At 34.9% G+C, this 15,850-nt stretch overlaps 1 protein-coding gene across 6 annotated transcripts in view; it reads right to left on the bottom strand.

The window, feature by feature from the left end:
- Positions 1 to 15,850, bottom strand: part of PIBF1 (progesterone immunomodulatory binding factor 1) — a 171,558-nt gene that overhangs the window by 109,176 nt on the left and 46,532 nt on the right. For all 6 annotated transcript variants that reach the window (XR_012080055.1, XM_006210284.4, XM_072976344.1 and 3 more), the window contains one exon: positions 7,199 to 7,297. Coding sequence is in view for 5 of the 6 variants with exons in the window: in XM_006210284.4 (XP_006210346.1) it covers positions 7,199 to 7,297 (99 nt within the window). In the remaining variant the exon portion in view is untranslated. The remainder of the gene's footprint in view (positions 1 to 7,198; positions 7,298 to 15,850) is intronic.

The following is a 15,850-nucleotide window of genomic DNA, read 5'->3' as shown; positions in this document are numbered from 1 at the left end:
ATTCAAAGCAACAGAATAAGAGGTAATAACTGTTAGTGCTCATGAAAGCTGGGTGTTTGTTACTTATTATTAGATAAATTGTTAAACTTGAACTGAGACATACACAGGTCTTTTATGTGCCTGAGAAAAGACCATTCTTTTGCAGAAAATTAAAGTCCGTGTGCAAAAAGCCCTTTTCATTTATGTTTGGAAGTGGCTTACTACTTCCTTACATTTCTTTTTATAATAACACAGGCTGTTTAGTTATGAAATGGAGCGTTTGGTAAAGCAAAACTTTCAACATAAATGAAAAAGTTGAGATTAATTATACCTGACTAGAAAACTGTGTGTAGACATGTCCTAGGCTTTTCTTAAGCACGATTCAGGGAAATCACAATGCATGTAAAGACTGAAACACATTTGTTTATTCCGATTTTGACACAAAGGAAGCCAGAATTGCGTACTTGAGTATTAAAAACCCAACCTCTGAAAAATAAAACAAAAAATATTTTTCCTTGGGTTTCACTATATACACACACACACACACACACACACAAATACAGGATATTTCTCAAATATTGTAAGCAATCTGTGCTCAGAAGAATTCCCGTGGATATTAAAAAAAAATACATAGTGTTTTTTTTAAAAATAAAAGTCCTAAACACTAGGTTTTTATTTTGGAAAAAAAAAGAGGAAAAGTGAACCGCAGAGCTTTAGAAAATACTCTCAAAAATAGCTTGGATTCACCATTCCTTTTTCGTGGTAACTGTACCAGTGGATTAACTCTTTTGAGCTGTTAACAGATAATTCCAGGATCAAAAGGGACTTCAAACTCATCAACCTACCTACTTGATGCTTCAGTCCTCACAAACACAATCCTACTGAATGCTTGGTTTATCTTTATTCTTGTCCATAATGTTTACCCAGTGGTCTCAGTTCTGCTACTTGAGGTCTTATCATGTGAGAAATGCAGCTCATTTGTCTAAGAATGCTTCGGATATATTTGTAGGAAGTTAAAATCTAGCACTCAGAGGACATTTAAAAAATCTTATGAACAGTTTTGGTCATTTTCCTCTTAAGACCTTTGGGTTTAGAGCTTGGGTGCCCAGACTCAGCATGAGTCTATAAATAAAATAATCACCAACCACATTCTAGATATAACTTCTACTGCTGTAGAGAAGTATCTCCATATCGAAATCTTCCACGTTGTTTTCTACATTTCAATTCTAAGCCTATACAGACATACCTCATTTTACGGTGCTTTGCTTTACTGAGTTTTGCAGATACTGCATTTTTTACAAATGGAAGGTCTGTGGCAGCCCCACATCGAGCAAGCCTATCAGTTTTCCAACAGCATTTGCCCTCTCAGTATCTGCGGCACTTTTTGGTAATCTTCACAATATTTCAAACTTTTACATTATTATTATATTTGTTACAGTGATCTGGGATCCCTGATCTTTGATATTACTATTGTGATTGTTTTGGGGTGCTATAAACCATGCCATAGAAGGCAGAGAACTATTTATGATATATTCTCTCAACTGTTCCCCGACTATCAATTTAGTCCTATTTTTATCACTCACTCTTCTAAGGTAACTGTTCTAAAACTGAGGGCTCTAATCATGTCATTCAACAGAATGGCGCCCAGACTGTACGGCTTAGCACTTAAGGTCATTCACAGACTCCCTACCTGTCTCCCCATCTCTCTCCCTCTCCTAGGGTGTCCCTATTCTGTGAGACACAGCAGTACTAAAATTAGGCCAACTAGTATCCCTGCAATGTCCCCTAAGTGCAAGTGAAAGGAAGAGTCGTATGTCTCTCACTTTAAATCAAAAGCTAAAAATGATTAAGCTTAGTGAGAAAGGTACATCAAAAGTCAAGTCAGGCAGAAAACTAGGCCTCTTGTGCCTAACAGCCAAATCGTGAATGCAAAGGAAAAGCTCTTAAAGGAAATTAAATTACTCCAGTGAAAACAGGAATGATAAGAAAGCAAAACAGCCTTTCTTTCTTAGACAACTGATCCTAACCTCTAATAGCAATCCTAAAACCACTGCTTACTGAGCATAATCTAAACCATGTACTTTTAGTATGTTACCATATCTAAGCCTGAAAAAACACTCTGAAAGGTTAGAATCATCGTCCCTACCTGACAATGAAAAATTAATTTTCAAAAAAATTAAGTAACTTGCTTAAAGTTTATATAAAATTGCATCAACTCATTATACCAAAGTATGTTACAAATTATCAAAATATGATGTATCAGATCTACTAGTCTCTTCTTAATAGTTGCAAGAATCTACTACCATTTCCCCATTTATGAAAACAAGATGATATTTATTTACTACTTTTATTCACTCCCAGCAAGGGAGTGAACAGTCCAATAGGGGTATTCAGGGATATATCTCAATATTTCTCAGTAATTAAGACTTGATATATATTCGCATATGAGTACTCATAGTAATCATTCTTTGTTTACATTTAATTAAAAACATTGAAAAATAAGGAACATATTGGCAAGTTTCAATATTTAAGAAGTGAAAAAGAACAGAACTGTTGACCCTTGAACAATGCAGGTTTGAACTCTGAGGGGTCACTTATACATGGGTTATTTCTCAATAGTAAATACAACAGCACTACAAGGTCCACAGGTAGTTAAACCCGAGGATGTGGGGGAACCGCAGATATGGAGGGCCAATTATAAATTATATGCAGTGTAACCCCCACATGCTCAAGGGTCAACTGTATTGTAAAATATCTATATCCACCATCTGTCCCCCACCTGCTCAAATTCCTGCTTCACAAGTAATAAATGCTTGTATATACATAAGCAAATACACACAAACATAAAATACACATGTATGTCATGTTTTGTTCTTTAATTTGTATACAAAAGACAGCATTATATATAAAGCCTGTGTGAAAAAAAACTGTTGCATATATACACTGGGACTGTCATATGTATATATACATATATGGTTCTGCACTTTACTTTTTTTCACTCGACAACGTATCTCAAAGAATTCTCCTTGTCAGAACAGAGAGCTGCTTCATTCCTTTTCATTCCTTTCATAGGGCTACATGTTTTATTCTATAACTGTATCCATGTACTATAACTTATTGCAACTACTTCCTAAATGTTAGGGGACATCTGGGGTCTTTCCAATCTTTTGTGATTGCAACCTATGCTATAAAGAGTAAGTTGGTATAAACATGTCATTTTGTCCCTAGCATGGATACTTGTAGGATAATGTACCAGAAGTGAAATTCCTGAGTCAAGAACAATGTGCATTTGTTCTTCTGATTGGTGTTATTAAATTACTCTCACAGAGGCTGCACCAATTTAAAATCCCACTAACAATGTATAAGACTGCCTGTTTTTCTAATCTTGCAAACACAGCGTATCATCAATCTTTCAGTTTTTGGAGGAAAATTAATACAGTGTTAATTTGAATCTAATGTTCACTAATTATTGATTTGTAGGAAGGTCTTCCTATGGGGAGATTAGCCACATGACTGTGATGGGAGTTACAAATATTTTCTCCCAGACTGCATGCATCTTTTGATGTTTATGGTAGTAACACCATACTAACAATTTTCATGTACAGGTAGTCAAGATTTTCAACTCTAATTTTTACATCTTCTGAGTTCCAAAAGCCTTCTATGATCCAAGATTATGAAAACATTCTTCTATGGTTTCTCTAGTACTTTAATAGTTTTCATTTAAATATCTGATCTACACGGAATTTATCCTGGTACAAGTGTAAGGTATGGATCCAAAGTTCCATTTTTTCACCTGGCTGGATACCTGAGTAACCTGGTACAAGTTTTTGTTCTTATTCAGAAACTCACTTATTTCGTTTTTACATATGAACCATAGACTTGATGTCTCATTAAAAAAAAATCTTGCTGTAAAATGAATACAGTCTGAGGATCTAATGTATATGATAGTGACTATAGTTGACAACACTGTATTGCATAATTGAAATTTGCTTTAAAAAATTAGCTAAGAGAGTAGAACTTTAATGTTCCCACCCAAAAGTAAATATAGATAGATGGAAAAAAAATCAACTTGATGAGGGGAGAATCCTTTCACAATACATATGTATATCAAATCATCACATTATACTCAGTATCTTACAATTTTATTTGTCAATTATACCTCAGTGAAGCTGGGAGAAAACACCATGAAGATTTGGGAACCCACCACATCAGTAAAAAGTTTAAGTACCCACTGGTTTGAATACTGCCAGGTCATCCCCTCCAAAATAAAGGCTAAATTACTGTTTCATGCATCTCCCTCCGTGAATAAAAAAAGCCAAGAAGCCCTGTTTCCAGTAACGGTCCCTGAGACACAGTCCTATCTCTCATAACCCATGGGTAACCTATGTTGCACAGTGGGTCATAAGAGTACTCCTGGAAGCCACTGCTACTCAGAAATGGCTAGCAATAATTTAACTATGAACAGGAGTGACTGCAAACCACTTAATCCCAATGCATCCCTAACTTATTTTCCCTTCCCAGGATCCCAGAAGGCCTGTGCTCCTCCCACACCATCCAACATGAGAGGAAGTTAGAGTGTAGATTAAACAAAAAAATATTGCTGGTATTTTTATATGGATCCCATTATAGCTACATGTTAACTTAAGGAAACTGGTATTTTTGTGAACAAAATAAAATATATTTTCTATCTACAGCATACCCCAAAATGGATACTGGGTGGATGAAAGGTATTAACGTGAAAAATGTAACCATAACAATTCATACGGAAGAGTAAAGCTACAAGAATAGTCACAAGAATGGCCACAGATATTCTGAAAAAAAAATTTACAGTCAGTTTGTCAAGTTTCACTACAAGCCTTTTGAAATTTTTGACATCAATTGTAGTGAATTTACAGATTAATTAAAGAAGAATTAAATCGCGGGGATACCCAGCATCCTATGTTTTTGAAATCATCGAGCAGCACTAAGCATGAGGGTTTTCCCCTTTACTTGTTGATATTATAGCACAAAAACCAGATAAGAACCTTTAGCTGCTTCAAGCATCTTATTAAAGTCCAAGCTTATTCTGAGTTTTAGATTCCAGATATTACTCATTCCTTTGTTCAATAAATCCTTGGTCCTGAAATATCCTTTAAAGTTCTGAACACTACACCAAAAATGTTTTACTGTGTCTAGAAACATTTTCTTTTTTTCCTTCTTTGTCTTGATTTTAAAACTGTCATAATTCTTTTAAGGTTGGCTGAAAATTAGGCTCTCAATAAGCAAAGTTTTATGATTACTTCAAGGAATTAAGAAAAAAAATAAACCTCATTTCATGTGGCAATTTTAAAATAAGCTGTTCCAATGTATTTAATAGGTAGTGGAAAATGATTTGGAAAGATATGATCAACTTTTGAATAGCAAAAATTCAATTAGTAGAGCCTAATAACAGGATTAATTGAACAAAATCTTCTGTAATAATAGTACCAAAGATTTCTATAGCACTATTGTGTGCAACACACTGTTCTAACTTGCTTTACATTATTGAATTCTCAGTAATTCAGAAGATACTTTTAGTACTAAAGTATCCCATGGCTTTTAGGATAAATACCAGTTTCTAGTGTACAGACAAGTAGGATAGGAAGCATTTTAGATGTCAGAGTTTAGGACATTACAAAGCTTAGTATAAATAAAAAGTAGCCAATTTTAAGGTCAAATTTATTATTCTCTTCTCTCGAAACTCACAAAAACATACCAAAGCTAGGAAGTTATGAGATTCTATCTGAATACAAGTTCTGGTTCACCAGCTAAAATCTTACACTTTCTTTTAAAGCTTGTTAATTTGTCTATAAATATAATTCTAGAGCCATTACTAAATGCATCACATTCAAAAACAGTATCAACAAAAAGCCAGGTAAATCTTTAGTGGATATCACAGAGAGTTACACATGGAAGGATTATACATAATAAAAGTAATTTTAAAATAGGTTGCACCAGCACTCTGATTTATAAATTTTTTGTTTTATATTAGGATCTCTGGAATCAGCATACTTTCACATTATAGAAAAGATTTCTTCATTATTACATTTATTAAAATTCCTCCATAGGTCAAGTTGATAAGGTTGATGTGAAAGCAGAAGTATAACAATTTGAGCCATTCTCAAAGAGTTTGACATTCTTGAGGATTAACAATAGGTTAATTCTATGAAAACCTGGCCTGAATTTTTAGTTTCGCGTATTGCTTAAACCACAAATTAATCTGCAATCCTCATTTAACAATGAAAAGACTCATTGAGATTAGTTACAAAGTTTATTTTCAAGTTTACTAGTGTGTCGAAGGTATGTGAAAACTTTCTGTACTATTTTAGCAACTTTTCTGTCTGAAATTATTTCAAAATGAGAAGTTAAAAAAAAAAGGTAACCACTCTGTTTACTCTGCATGTTGTCGAAACACTAAAATACATTGTTTACCTTAATACTCATGAGTGATTTTCCTTCTAACTAGGCTATTTAAATAACTTTTCTATTGATAAATTAAAGACAAATCATTCTCTCACTTCCCCTCTCTCCAACATACATGAAGCAGAACATACAGGTTTCTAAAGAATGAAATGAGGAGCATAAAATGGTACAACCACTTTGGAGTTGTTTGGCAGGTTCTTTTAAAGTAAAACACCCACCTATCTGATGATTATCAATTTCACTCCTAGGTATTTATCCAAGAGAAATAAAAACAAAAAGACTCATATTACAATGTTCATAGCACCAAACTGGAAACAAAGTAAATGTCCACTGACAGGTGAATGAATAAACCAACTGTGGTACACTGATGCTCAGCAACAGTAAGATATGAATCACTGATGCAACATAAAATGGGTGAAACACGTAACGTTGAGTGAAAGAAGTTAGGGACACAAAAGGGTACCTAGCATATGATTCATTTATTTTTAGTCCAAGAAGAACAAAACTAAACTACGGTGACAGAAATTACAAAATGTTTGCCTCTTGATGGGTGGTGGTTGAGACTGACACAAAAGGTAGAGGGGAACTCCCTAGGGTGATGGAGCTGTTCTTCACCTTGTTTCAATCTATGCAATTATTACATATGTAAATTATCACATTTCAAATTATACTTCAACTGAAACGAAAATTAAGCTTGTATTAAAAAGATATATTCTCAAAGAAAGACTAAAAGAAACAAAAATCAGAGTTTTAACATTTCCATTTTCCAGGTGCTTACCTGTCTAAAAGCTGATCATGTTTTTCTAGAGCATCCTTTTCAGCCGTCACTGCTCGGTCCTTTTCTGCCATGGCATTATCCCGCGCTTCTCGGAGGTTTCTAAAATTTAGACACATGTTTCAGGTATTCCAAATACATAAATACCCACCTTTTAAAGACTCATAAATGGGCTTGCTTGGAGTTGGACTGACTGATAAGCTTAGGGACACATTAGGGGTTGGTGAGCCAAAGTGTATATTACATGAACGTGCCTGGCTCGGTGAGTTTCTCTAGCAGCACACAGCAGGGTCGGTACAGACACGGTCTAATCTCTAAATGTCATGTTACCTTTCTCCACAATTCTTCTCCACACAGGTCAAAGATAGGCTAAACTGTATATACAGCAACTCATTTAATCCTTACCATAATCTAATTAGGTAGGTATAATTACCAACACATTTTCCACAAGAAGGCTGAGGTTTTGAGAAGTTAATAAGTGATCTATAAAATATTACAGTGAGAGGTACAATATAGAGATCACAATAATCCAGATGGGGCTGATGCTTGGGATATGAGCAAGAGAACAGCAGAACTGATGGGCTTTGGGATTTCACTCGTAGAGAAAGGAAAGAGATGGGAACACAGAAGGACTGAGATTAGGCGACAGTGGAAGGGACAAAGGACTTGAAGTCCTGGTAAGATGACAAACATTAAGAAGTGGTTGTACAAGAAAATGGAAGACTAGAGACTGCTGTCAGGGAATGGTGATTCAGAGGTAGAGCAGTGCTTTCAGCTCCATTTTAGTTCTTAAGATCCAGGGTGTAACCATCAGAGTAGCAAAATGAAGCAGAGTTGAGATGAAGGTCAATGTTCATGTAGGGCACAACGAAGAATGAGGCCAGAGTATTAGTCATCGACTTAAAATGCTGATGACAGCAGGGACTGAAATTGACAGAAAGATACATTTAGGGACAGTTAAGGGGAATGTCCAAAAGGTGGGAAGTAACAACAGTGAGTAATCAGGAGTGATACAGCCAGGTATGGGCCTTCAAAGATCAAATCCTGTTTGTTTTTTGCTCACAGCGAAAAAAAAAAAAATGTGACAATGAATGTATGTTCATGTATAACTGAAAAACTGTGCTCCACACTGGAATTTGACAACATTGTAAAATGACAATAACTCAATAAAAAAAGTTTAAAAAATCCTGTTTGTTTTTAATCAAAGTGGAAGTTTAGGTTAAGAAAAATACCAACAGTAATCTTTTAGAGAGTCACAATTTTTTTTTAAATCCTCTTCTCTAACAGTTATAACATAAATTTGGACTAAATGATTATGTTCACTAACCTCTACAAATTTTTGATGTTGTACTTTCTAACCTACTTTACAGCTGGGTAAACTGAAGTTTAGAGGGCTTAAGTCCCCAGGCCCAAGTCACTCGGCCTAAGTGGTAAAGCCATAATTTGAGCCCAGCTATGTCTTACTCCAAAGTGAGTGTTTTTTACATCGTATCACCCTATCTCCCATGAAGAACTGCACTGGATATTTGGTTTTTATTATTCATAGAGAATGCTAGTAGGGAGTCATGAAAACCCAGTTTGAAAAAATCTATCTAATAACTATTAGAAATGCTTAGTGGTCACACTTGCTGTGTCAATATTCGATGTCATCTTTTGCATGGTGATGCTAACAACAAATTTAAAATTTAAAACATGTCAACCAACAAAGATTTATCAGTAAAACAGCTTATGAGCCAGAAATAAAATAATTAAAAAAAAACTGGAGTACAGGTAACTTTTATTAAAAAGACAGTAACTTTTGTATAAGATTATCTAAGAGGAGGTCCATTTAAAAGTAGATATTACAAAATGGCATGTCATTATTTTCTGATATCATTCTGGTTGCAATGACCTTCAAAAAATATTCTACTATTATCAAATTAACTGAAACACGAAATTTAATTTTATAGATAGAATACAATTCAAAAAGTATATTAAATATTTATATGTTTTTCAGCCCTGGATAAACTATGGTTGCAATTTTCATTTATCAATTACTATAGCATTGCAATTCTATAAGTTATTTCAGTAGCAAAAGTCCAAGGAGATATATTTACACTACTAATTAATCATGAAATGCTTAGATGCGTAGTTGCAGAAGTTTCAGTCCCTAACTGTATTTCCTTTAACTGCAACAATGGGCATTAGAAATAAAAGCAAATATGGTAATTAGACTTATTATGGTGAACATTTTGAAATGTATAGAAATACGGTATCACTATGTTATGTACCAGGAACTAACACAGTGTTGCAGGTCATTATATTTCAAAAACAAACTCATAGAAAAAAAGGTCAGATCTGTGGCTACCAGAGGCAGGGGAGGGGGAATTGGATGAAGGCAGTCAAAGGGAACAAGCTTCCAGTCATAAGATAAATAAATACTAGGGATGTCATGTACAACACGATAAACACAATTAACATTGCTGCAGCTCATATATGAAAGTTGTTAAGACAGTAAATCCTAAGAGTTCTCATCAAAAGGAAATAACATTTTCCTTTTTTTAAAAATTTTGCGTCTGTATGAGATGATGTATGTTTGCTAAACTTCTTATGGTAATCATTTCATGCATAGAAGTCAAATCATCATGCTGCATACCTTAAGCTTATATAGTGCTGTGTGTCAGTTATACTTCAATAAAACTGGAAGAAAAAAGAAAGTAGGAAAAAGAAAGAAGAAAAGCAAGTCACAGGGTATGAAATAAAACCCACAATGGAGGGGAGGGTATAGCTCAGAGGTAGAGTGTGTGCTTAGCATGCACGAGGTCCTGGATTCAATCCCCAGTACCAATGGCGGTAAATAAATGAATAAACACTAAATAAACAAACCTAATTACTCCCCCATGAAAACCAAAAACAAACAACAAAAAACCCCACAATAAACTAACATTAGAGCTTACAAGAGGAGGTGTGATTAGAGGGTTCTTGTATTCACTATGCCACAATCTCCATCATTTGGCTAGCCATCATTAGTGCTATATTAAGGCATAAACAGAAATCTGTGCACATAAAGAAGAGGAGGAGTTGATTATTTTTAACTGAAGGAACAGATGAGTGAATGAAGGGAAGATGTATAAGTTGGACCTTGAAGGACAAATAAAGGTAATTCACACGACATTGTAAATCAACTATAATATAAAAAAATAAACCAAAAAAATTTTAAAAAGTTAATTTAAAAAGAGAAAACTGAGATGAATGGGAGAAAGTGCTAGAATCTGACGTTTCTACCAACAGGTCCTCTCATAAGTGTTTGTTGGTAAGATTTCCGTGTAAACCCATTTTCCTAATTAGGTAACCATGTCTTCTATGTCCCGCCCACACCCTGCACACTTTAACAAGCAGCAGCACAATTCCTTTTCACATAAAGGCAGAGACACATCCAACGTTACCAGCTAAGTCTGAGAGACAGAAACTGAGCTATTCTTCCACAAACAGTAACAGTAATAGCAAACATAGAGTGCTTACCCTGTGCTAGGAACTGTTCTAGGCATTTTACATTTAACAACTTATTTAATCTTCACAACAACTCCACAAAGTGTAGTGTGCCTCATTACCTCCTTTTTACAAAGGAGAAGACTGAAACACACACAAGTTAAGCATTTGCCTACGGAGGTCACACAGCAAGTAAACCATGGAGCTCAAATGCAGAAACCTGTGTGGTCCAGGAGTCCATGCTCTTTATACTAAACTGTAATAGTTCCCCTTTTTCACAGATATCTTCTCCTTGGGAAATTCTGTCATTCTGAGATTTCTATTACATGATTATTTCCTAGCCCAAATACATGTTGAATCAAAAATTTGGGAGTTTGAGATTTGCAAATGTTAACCATTATATATAAAAATAGATAAAAATCAAATTTCTTCTGTGTACCACATGGAACTATATTCATTATCTTGTAATAACCTTTAGTGAAAAAGAATATGAAAACTAATATATGTGTGTATATATATATATATAGATGACTGGGACATTACGCTGTATACCAGAAAATGACACATTGTAACTGAATATCCTTCAATTAAAAAAAAAAGCCTTGGAAGCACTGTGAATATATGATATACTTGTTTTCATGGCCCATGCTCTTTCAAACTCAGATTGGTTTGATAAAACACCAGATGGATTGATTCCTGCCACATATAAGACCATAACTGTCACATAACTAATAAACAATCCATTTGCAAATGTCAAATGCATTAAAAAATGTAACAGAAATACAATTACAGGACAAATAGCAGGAACTCAAATATTCTTCAAGAGACAAACCTGAAAAACTGATAGCATGTACAAGCTAATGGAGCTAAAGCTTTAAAAGTGCAAACTGAATATATTATGAAATGTAATTATAATAACAGAGAAAGATGCTGGGAGTTGGCCAATATTATAACAAACGTTTTACGATATAAAAATTCAAATATTTCAAATCCTTAGAAATGCTTTTTAGAAAGTGAACATTTGATTGCCAAGATGTTCTGCATAATTCTTTCATCTTGTTTCCTACTAACTCCATCCCCCATGTACACACATTTCTCTCTCCGCACCCATCCTGTATTTCTGTGTGGGAGGTGAATTGAGAGAAAACAGGACAGAAAAAAGCTTATCAATCCTATGTAAAATGCAAAAGAACAGTGAGTATCCTAGTATTATCAATAGTGTCTGGATGATGTATTTTTCAACTTAGGTGCTTTTTAGAGTAAAAGAGGGTGCTATTAATAATTATGCCAGAGAAATAGGCATACACAAGGACTTTTGTAGACAAACAGCTGAGAGAATCAATCACTTAAATTATAGCATTCAAACAAGAAACTTAAAGAGTTAAATTCTTTATCTTTTTTTAATGTGTTCTAAAGAAGCTGCATCTTATTTTTATTTTGTTATTATTATTATTATTATTACTTTATTTGGAGATGTTTATTTATTTTTAGAGAAGGTACTGGGGATTGAACCCAGGACCTTGTGCATGCTAAGCATGCACTCTACCACTTGAGCTATGCCCTCTCCCTAAAGAGTTAAATTCTTCACTATTTCTCCAAATAAAAGGATTTCAACATTACAATAAAATAGATATAATTCATATGCAATCTAGTATATTTGTGCACAGATGACTGATTTTATTCATGTTAGTTTATCCAAAAGTATCTTGCACCTGAAACCTGAAAACCTCAGGACATAACACAGAATAACATCAGGCTTCCGTACAGGGAGGAATATATTTTCTTACCACTAGAAGATCAGTTTCATGGTACCAATAGGCTAAATTGAAATTTATCCTTGAACAGTGATGAGGAAAATGTTGGAAGAATGAGAAAAATTTAGGAACCTATGAAATTCTAATAGGAACAAATCAGAATCTGGCAATGCCAAAAACACTGTGATAGCTTGAATAAACATCACTAATGCCTTGGAACTTGAAATCTACCAAGGATAAATAGTTAACAAACCATGGTTGTCAGAAGAGCTCAGGAGGCACAACTAAGCAACCCGTTCTCCTTCTGCCTCCATGTGAAAATATTTTTGGTTAATAAAAGTGGACATATTTTTTCCAGTCGGAACAAACAAGGACTGAAACAGGCTGTTTACACAACAAGCATATTTATAGGGAAAGCATTTGAATTAATGTCTTCTACCTTCAGACTCTTCTTTCTGGACAAAACATAAAACTGCCCATTTGCATTTGTTTTTTTAAGATGGCATGAAATAGAAAAATTCCAAAGTAGATTATCTGCTATTAAATAATCAACTGATAATTTTCCTTTGATTAATACAGATAGTTGAAAAATAAATGAACAGGACACGAAAAAAAGAGCAAAGTAGAAGTTTTATGTAACATAATTTCTTGGGGAAAGCTAAGCATTTTAAGAGTAGAAACTTCTTGAGACACTGCTGAATGACACGCTCCACTTTCCTATCCTTCTCTTTTAGTTGGTGCTCAAGCAGATTTTTTTTTCATTTTATAGATGTGACAACTTTAGCCAAAAGTAGATAAATCATTGAAAAATTATTAAAGATTTAAGCACCAAAATGCAAACCACTTGTTTAAAATCCATTAATGTGTTGAGGTTTAAGAAGTAGCTGATAGAACAAGATGTCATATATTAAAATGAAACTAGATGAATTTGGTGGATGGGTGTCAGTCGCCATGCTGGTCCTGATCAAATCCATCTCATTATACATCTTCTTGTAGGTTTTCATCTAAGCTAATACTCTGATTTCTCAAAAATAGGACCAATTCATTCTTTCATTCAACAGATATTTACTGAGCACTTACTATAGATCAGACATCAGTACCTGGGAATCCAACACTGACCAGTTGATGGAAATCCCTACTCACATGGAGGTTACACCCTAGTAGGAAAGAAAACAGATGTGCATCAGTAGGTCCTAAGTGCTTTGAAGAAACATAAAGCAGAGAAGGCGTGAATGGGCAGCAGGTGTGGCAGCGTGGTCAGGACAGATGTTAGAGTAGGTGCATCTAAAGATGTGGGGAAAGTGAGGAGGTAGGGCTCTCGGGTACCTGTGAATGCTGGGTTAAGCAGAGGGAACTGTAAATATAAAGGACCTGAGGTGGGAAACACGCCTAAGTTAACAGAACAGGTGATTAAGCAAGTGAGGAGAACAGAGTAGTAAAATGAGGGTGGGAACACTAGGCACACAGATCATGTAGTGTCACAGGCCATTTTAATCATTTAAACTTTGAGTGAGATGGAGTGCCTTTATCTGAGCAGAGGAGTGATCCAATTTGACCTAATGTTTAACAGAAACAGAAGGAAGCTGGGGGATCACTTAAGAGATTCTTGCAGAAATTATGGCAAGAGATAATGGTAGCTTGGGCCAATGGAGTATCTGTAAAATGATAAGAGATCATAAATTTTGAAGACACAACCAAAAGGATCTGCTAATGGATAAAATATGGTATTTGAAAAAGAGAAGAGGTTGAAGATGACCTCAAGGTTTTTGGTCTGAGCCAGAAGACTGGAGTTGTCTTTAATTGCACTGGGTCAGACTGACGGCATAGCAAAGTTGGAGAGACAGTTTGCTTCTGGTCATGTTAAATTTAAGATGCTTATTAGATAACTAGGTGGAAATGCATGGAGGCAGCTGCAAAAGGTGTCAAGGAGATGGAGAGGACCAGGAAAGAGAGTGAGGAGGTACAGCCAGTGAGGAATGGGAAAAGTCAAAGTGTGGTACCCTGGAAGCCAGTTAAAGAATGTGTTTCCAGGAGTAGGGAGTGATCAACTGTATCAAATATTGCTGAGGTCATGTAAGAGGAGAACCGAGAACCTGACCATTAGATTTTTGGCAACATGAAGATCTCTGGGGGCTTTGATAAGAACAGCTTTGTTGGACTGGTATGAGGGGGCAAAGCTTGGTAGTAGATTTTTAAAAATGGGAGTCAACAATGAGTATATAAACTCTGTGTAGGAATCTGGTCACAAAGGGGAGCTAAAAACGGGGCAGTGGCTACAGGGGAATGTGGAGATAAAAGAGGCTTTTTATAGATGGAAGAAATAATATGTTTATACATGGTTGGGAATTATCTGGTAGAAAGGGGAAAACTGCCAATATAGAGACAAAGGGGAGAAGTGATGGATTTGAGTCCCTGCACAGCAGAGAAGGGACGGGCTCCAGTTACAACTCCAGTTAGGAGAGTAGCGTCAAGAGGTAGACTTTGTCAAAAAACGACACCATTTTATAAAGAAACAAAACACTCTTTCCTAATTTTCAAAATTTCGAATGTTTTTGTAAAGTTCTAATGATCAACACTCAACCCTTAAGTGTGAAGTGGGGTTTGCAAACTCTCTTAAAAGACTGAGTTTCTTTTCTAAATAAATTCCCACCAAAATTAGAGTTTCAGTAAGAAATCTTTTGTCAATTTGTCTAGTCTTTGGGGGAGGGTACAGCTGAAGTGGTAGAGTGTACACTTAGCATTCATGAGGTCCTGGGTTCAATTCCCAATACCTCCTCTAAAAATAAATAAATCTAATTACCTCCCCTCTCAACAAAAAATAAAAGACAAAATTAAAAAAATTTGCATAGTCTTGATCAGTAAGATGGGAGTCTGCACTACATTGCAGAGTCAGAAGTATCTAGTTTCACCAGTTAAACAGTCTGTAATCATGGGCAAATCATAACCTCTCAGTATCTCAATTTCCACATTTGTAAAACAGGTATACCAATACCTACAACCTCATTAAATGTCCCACTTAATTCTCTCTACAATGTATGGGATACATCTATTTATGCATATCCAATACACAGTAGCTTTTGTTATTATGTTATGAAAATAAATATGAAAATCTAGGTGAGGAGTGAGACAGCGGTAGGGGATTAAAAGACAGGTAGTATATATAAAATAAGTAAGCAACAAGGATATATTGTACAGCACAGGGAAATATACCCATGATTTTATAATAACCTTAAATGGAGTATACTCTATAAAAATATTGAATCACTATGCTGCACACCTGAAAACTAATATAATATTATAAACCAACTATATTTCAATGCAAAAAAAATTTAAATATGAAAATCTAAATGAAAACTATGAAGATATTCATTTAGAGAACGATAATTAGGGCAATGCTTCCCAAGACTTTTTGTTGAATAAAAAGAAAATGATA

This window comes from Vicugna pacos, chromosome 14 (assembly GCF_048564905.1).
Source record: "Vicugna pacos chromosome 14, VicPac4, whole genome shotgun sequence".
In the NCBI taxonomy this organism is placed as follows: domain Eukaryota; kingdom Metazoa; phylum Chordata; class Mammalia; order Artiodactyla; family Camelidae; genus Vicugna; species Vicugna pacos.
Note: the sequence above shows the minus strand (reverse complement) of the source record. Positions and strands in the feature narration are given on the sequence as shown.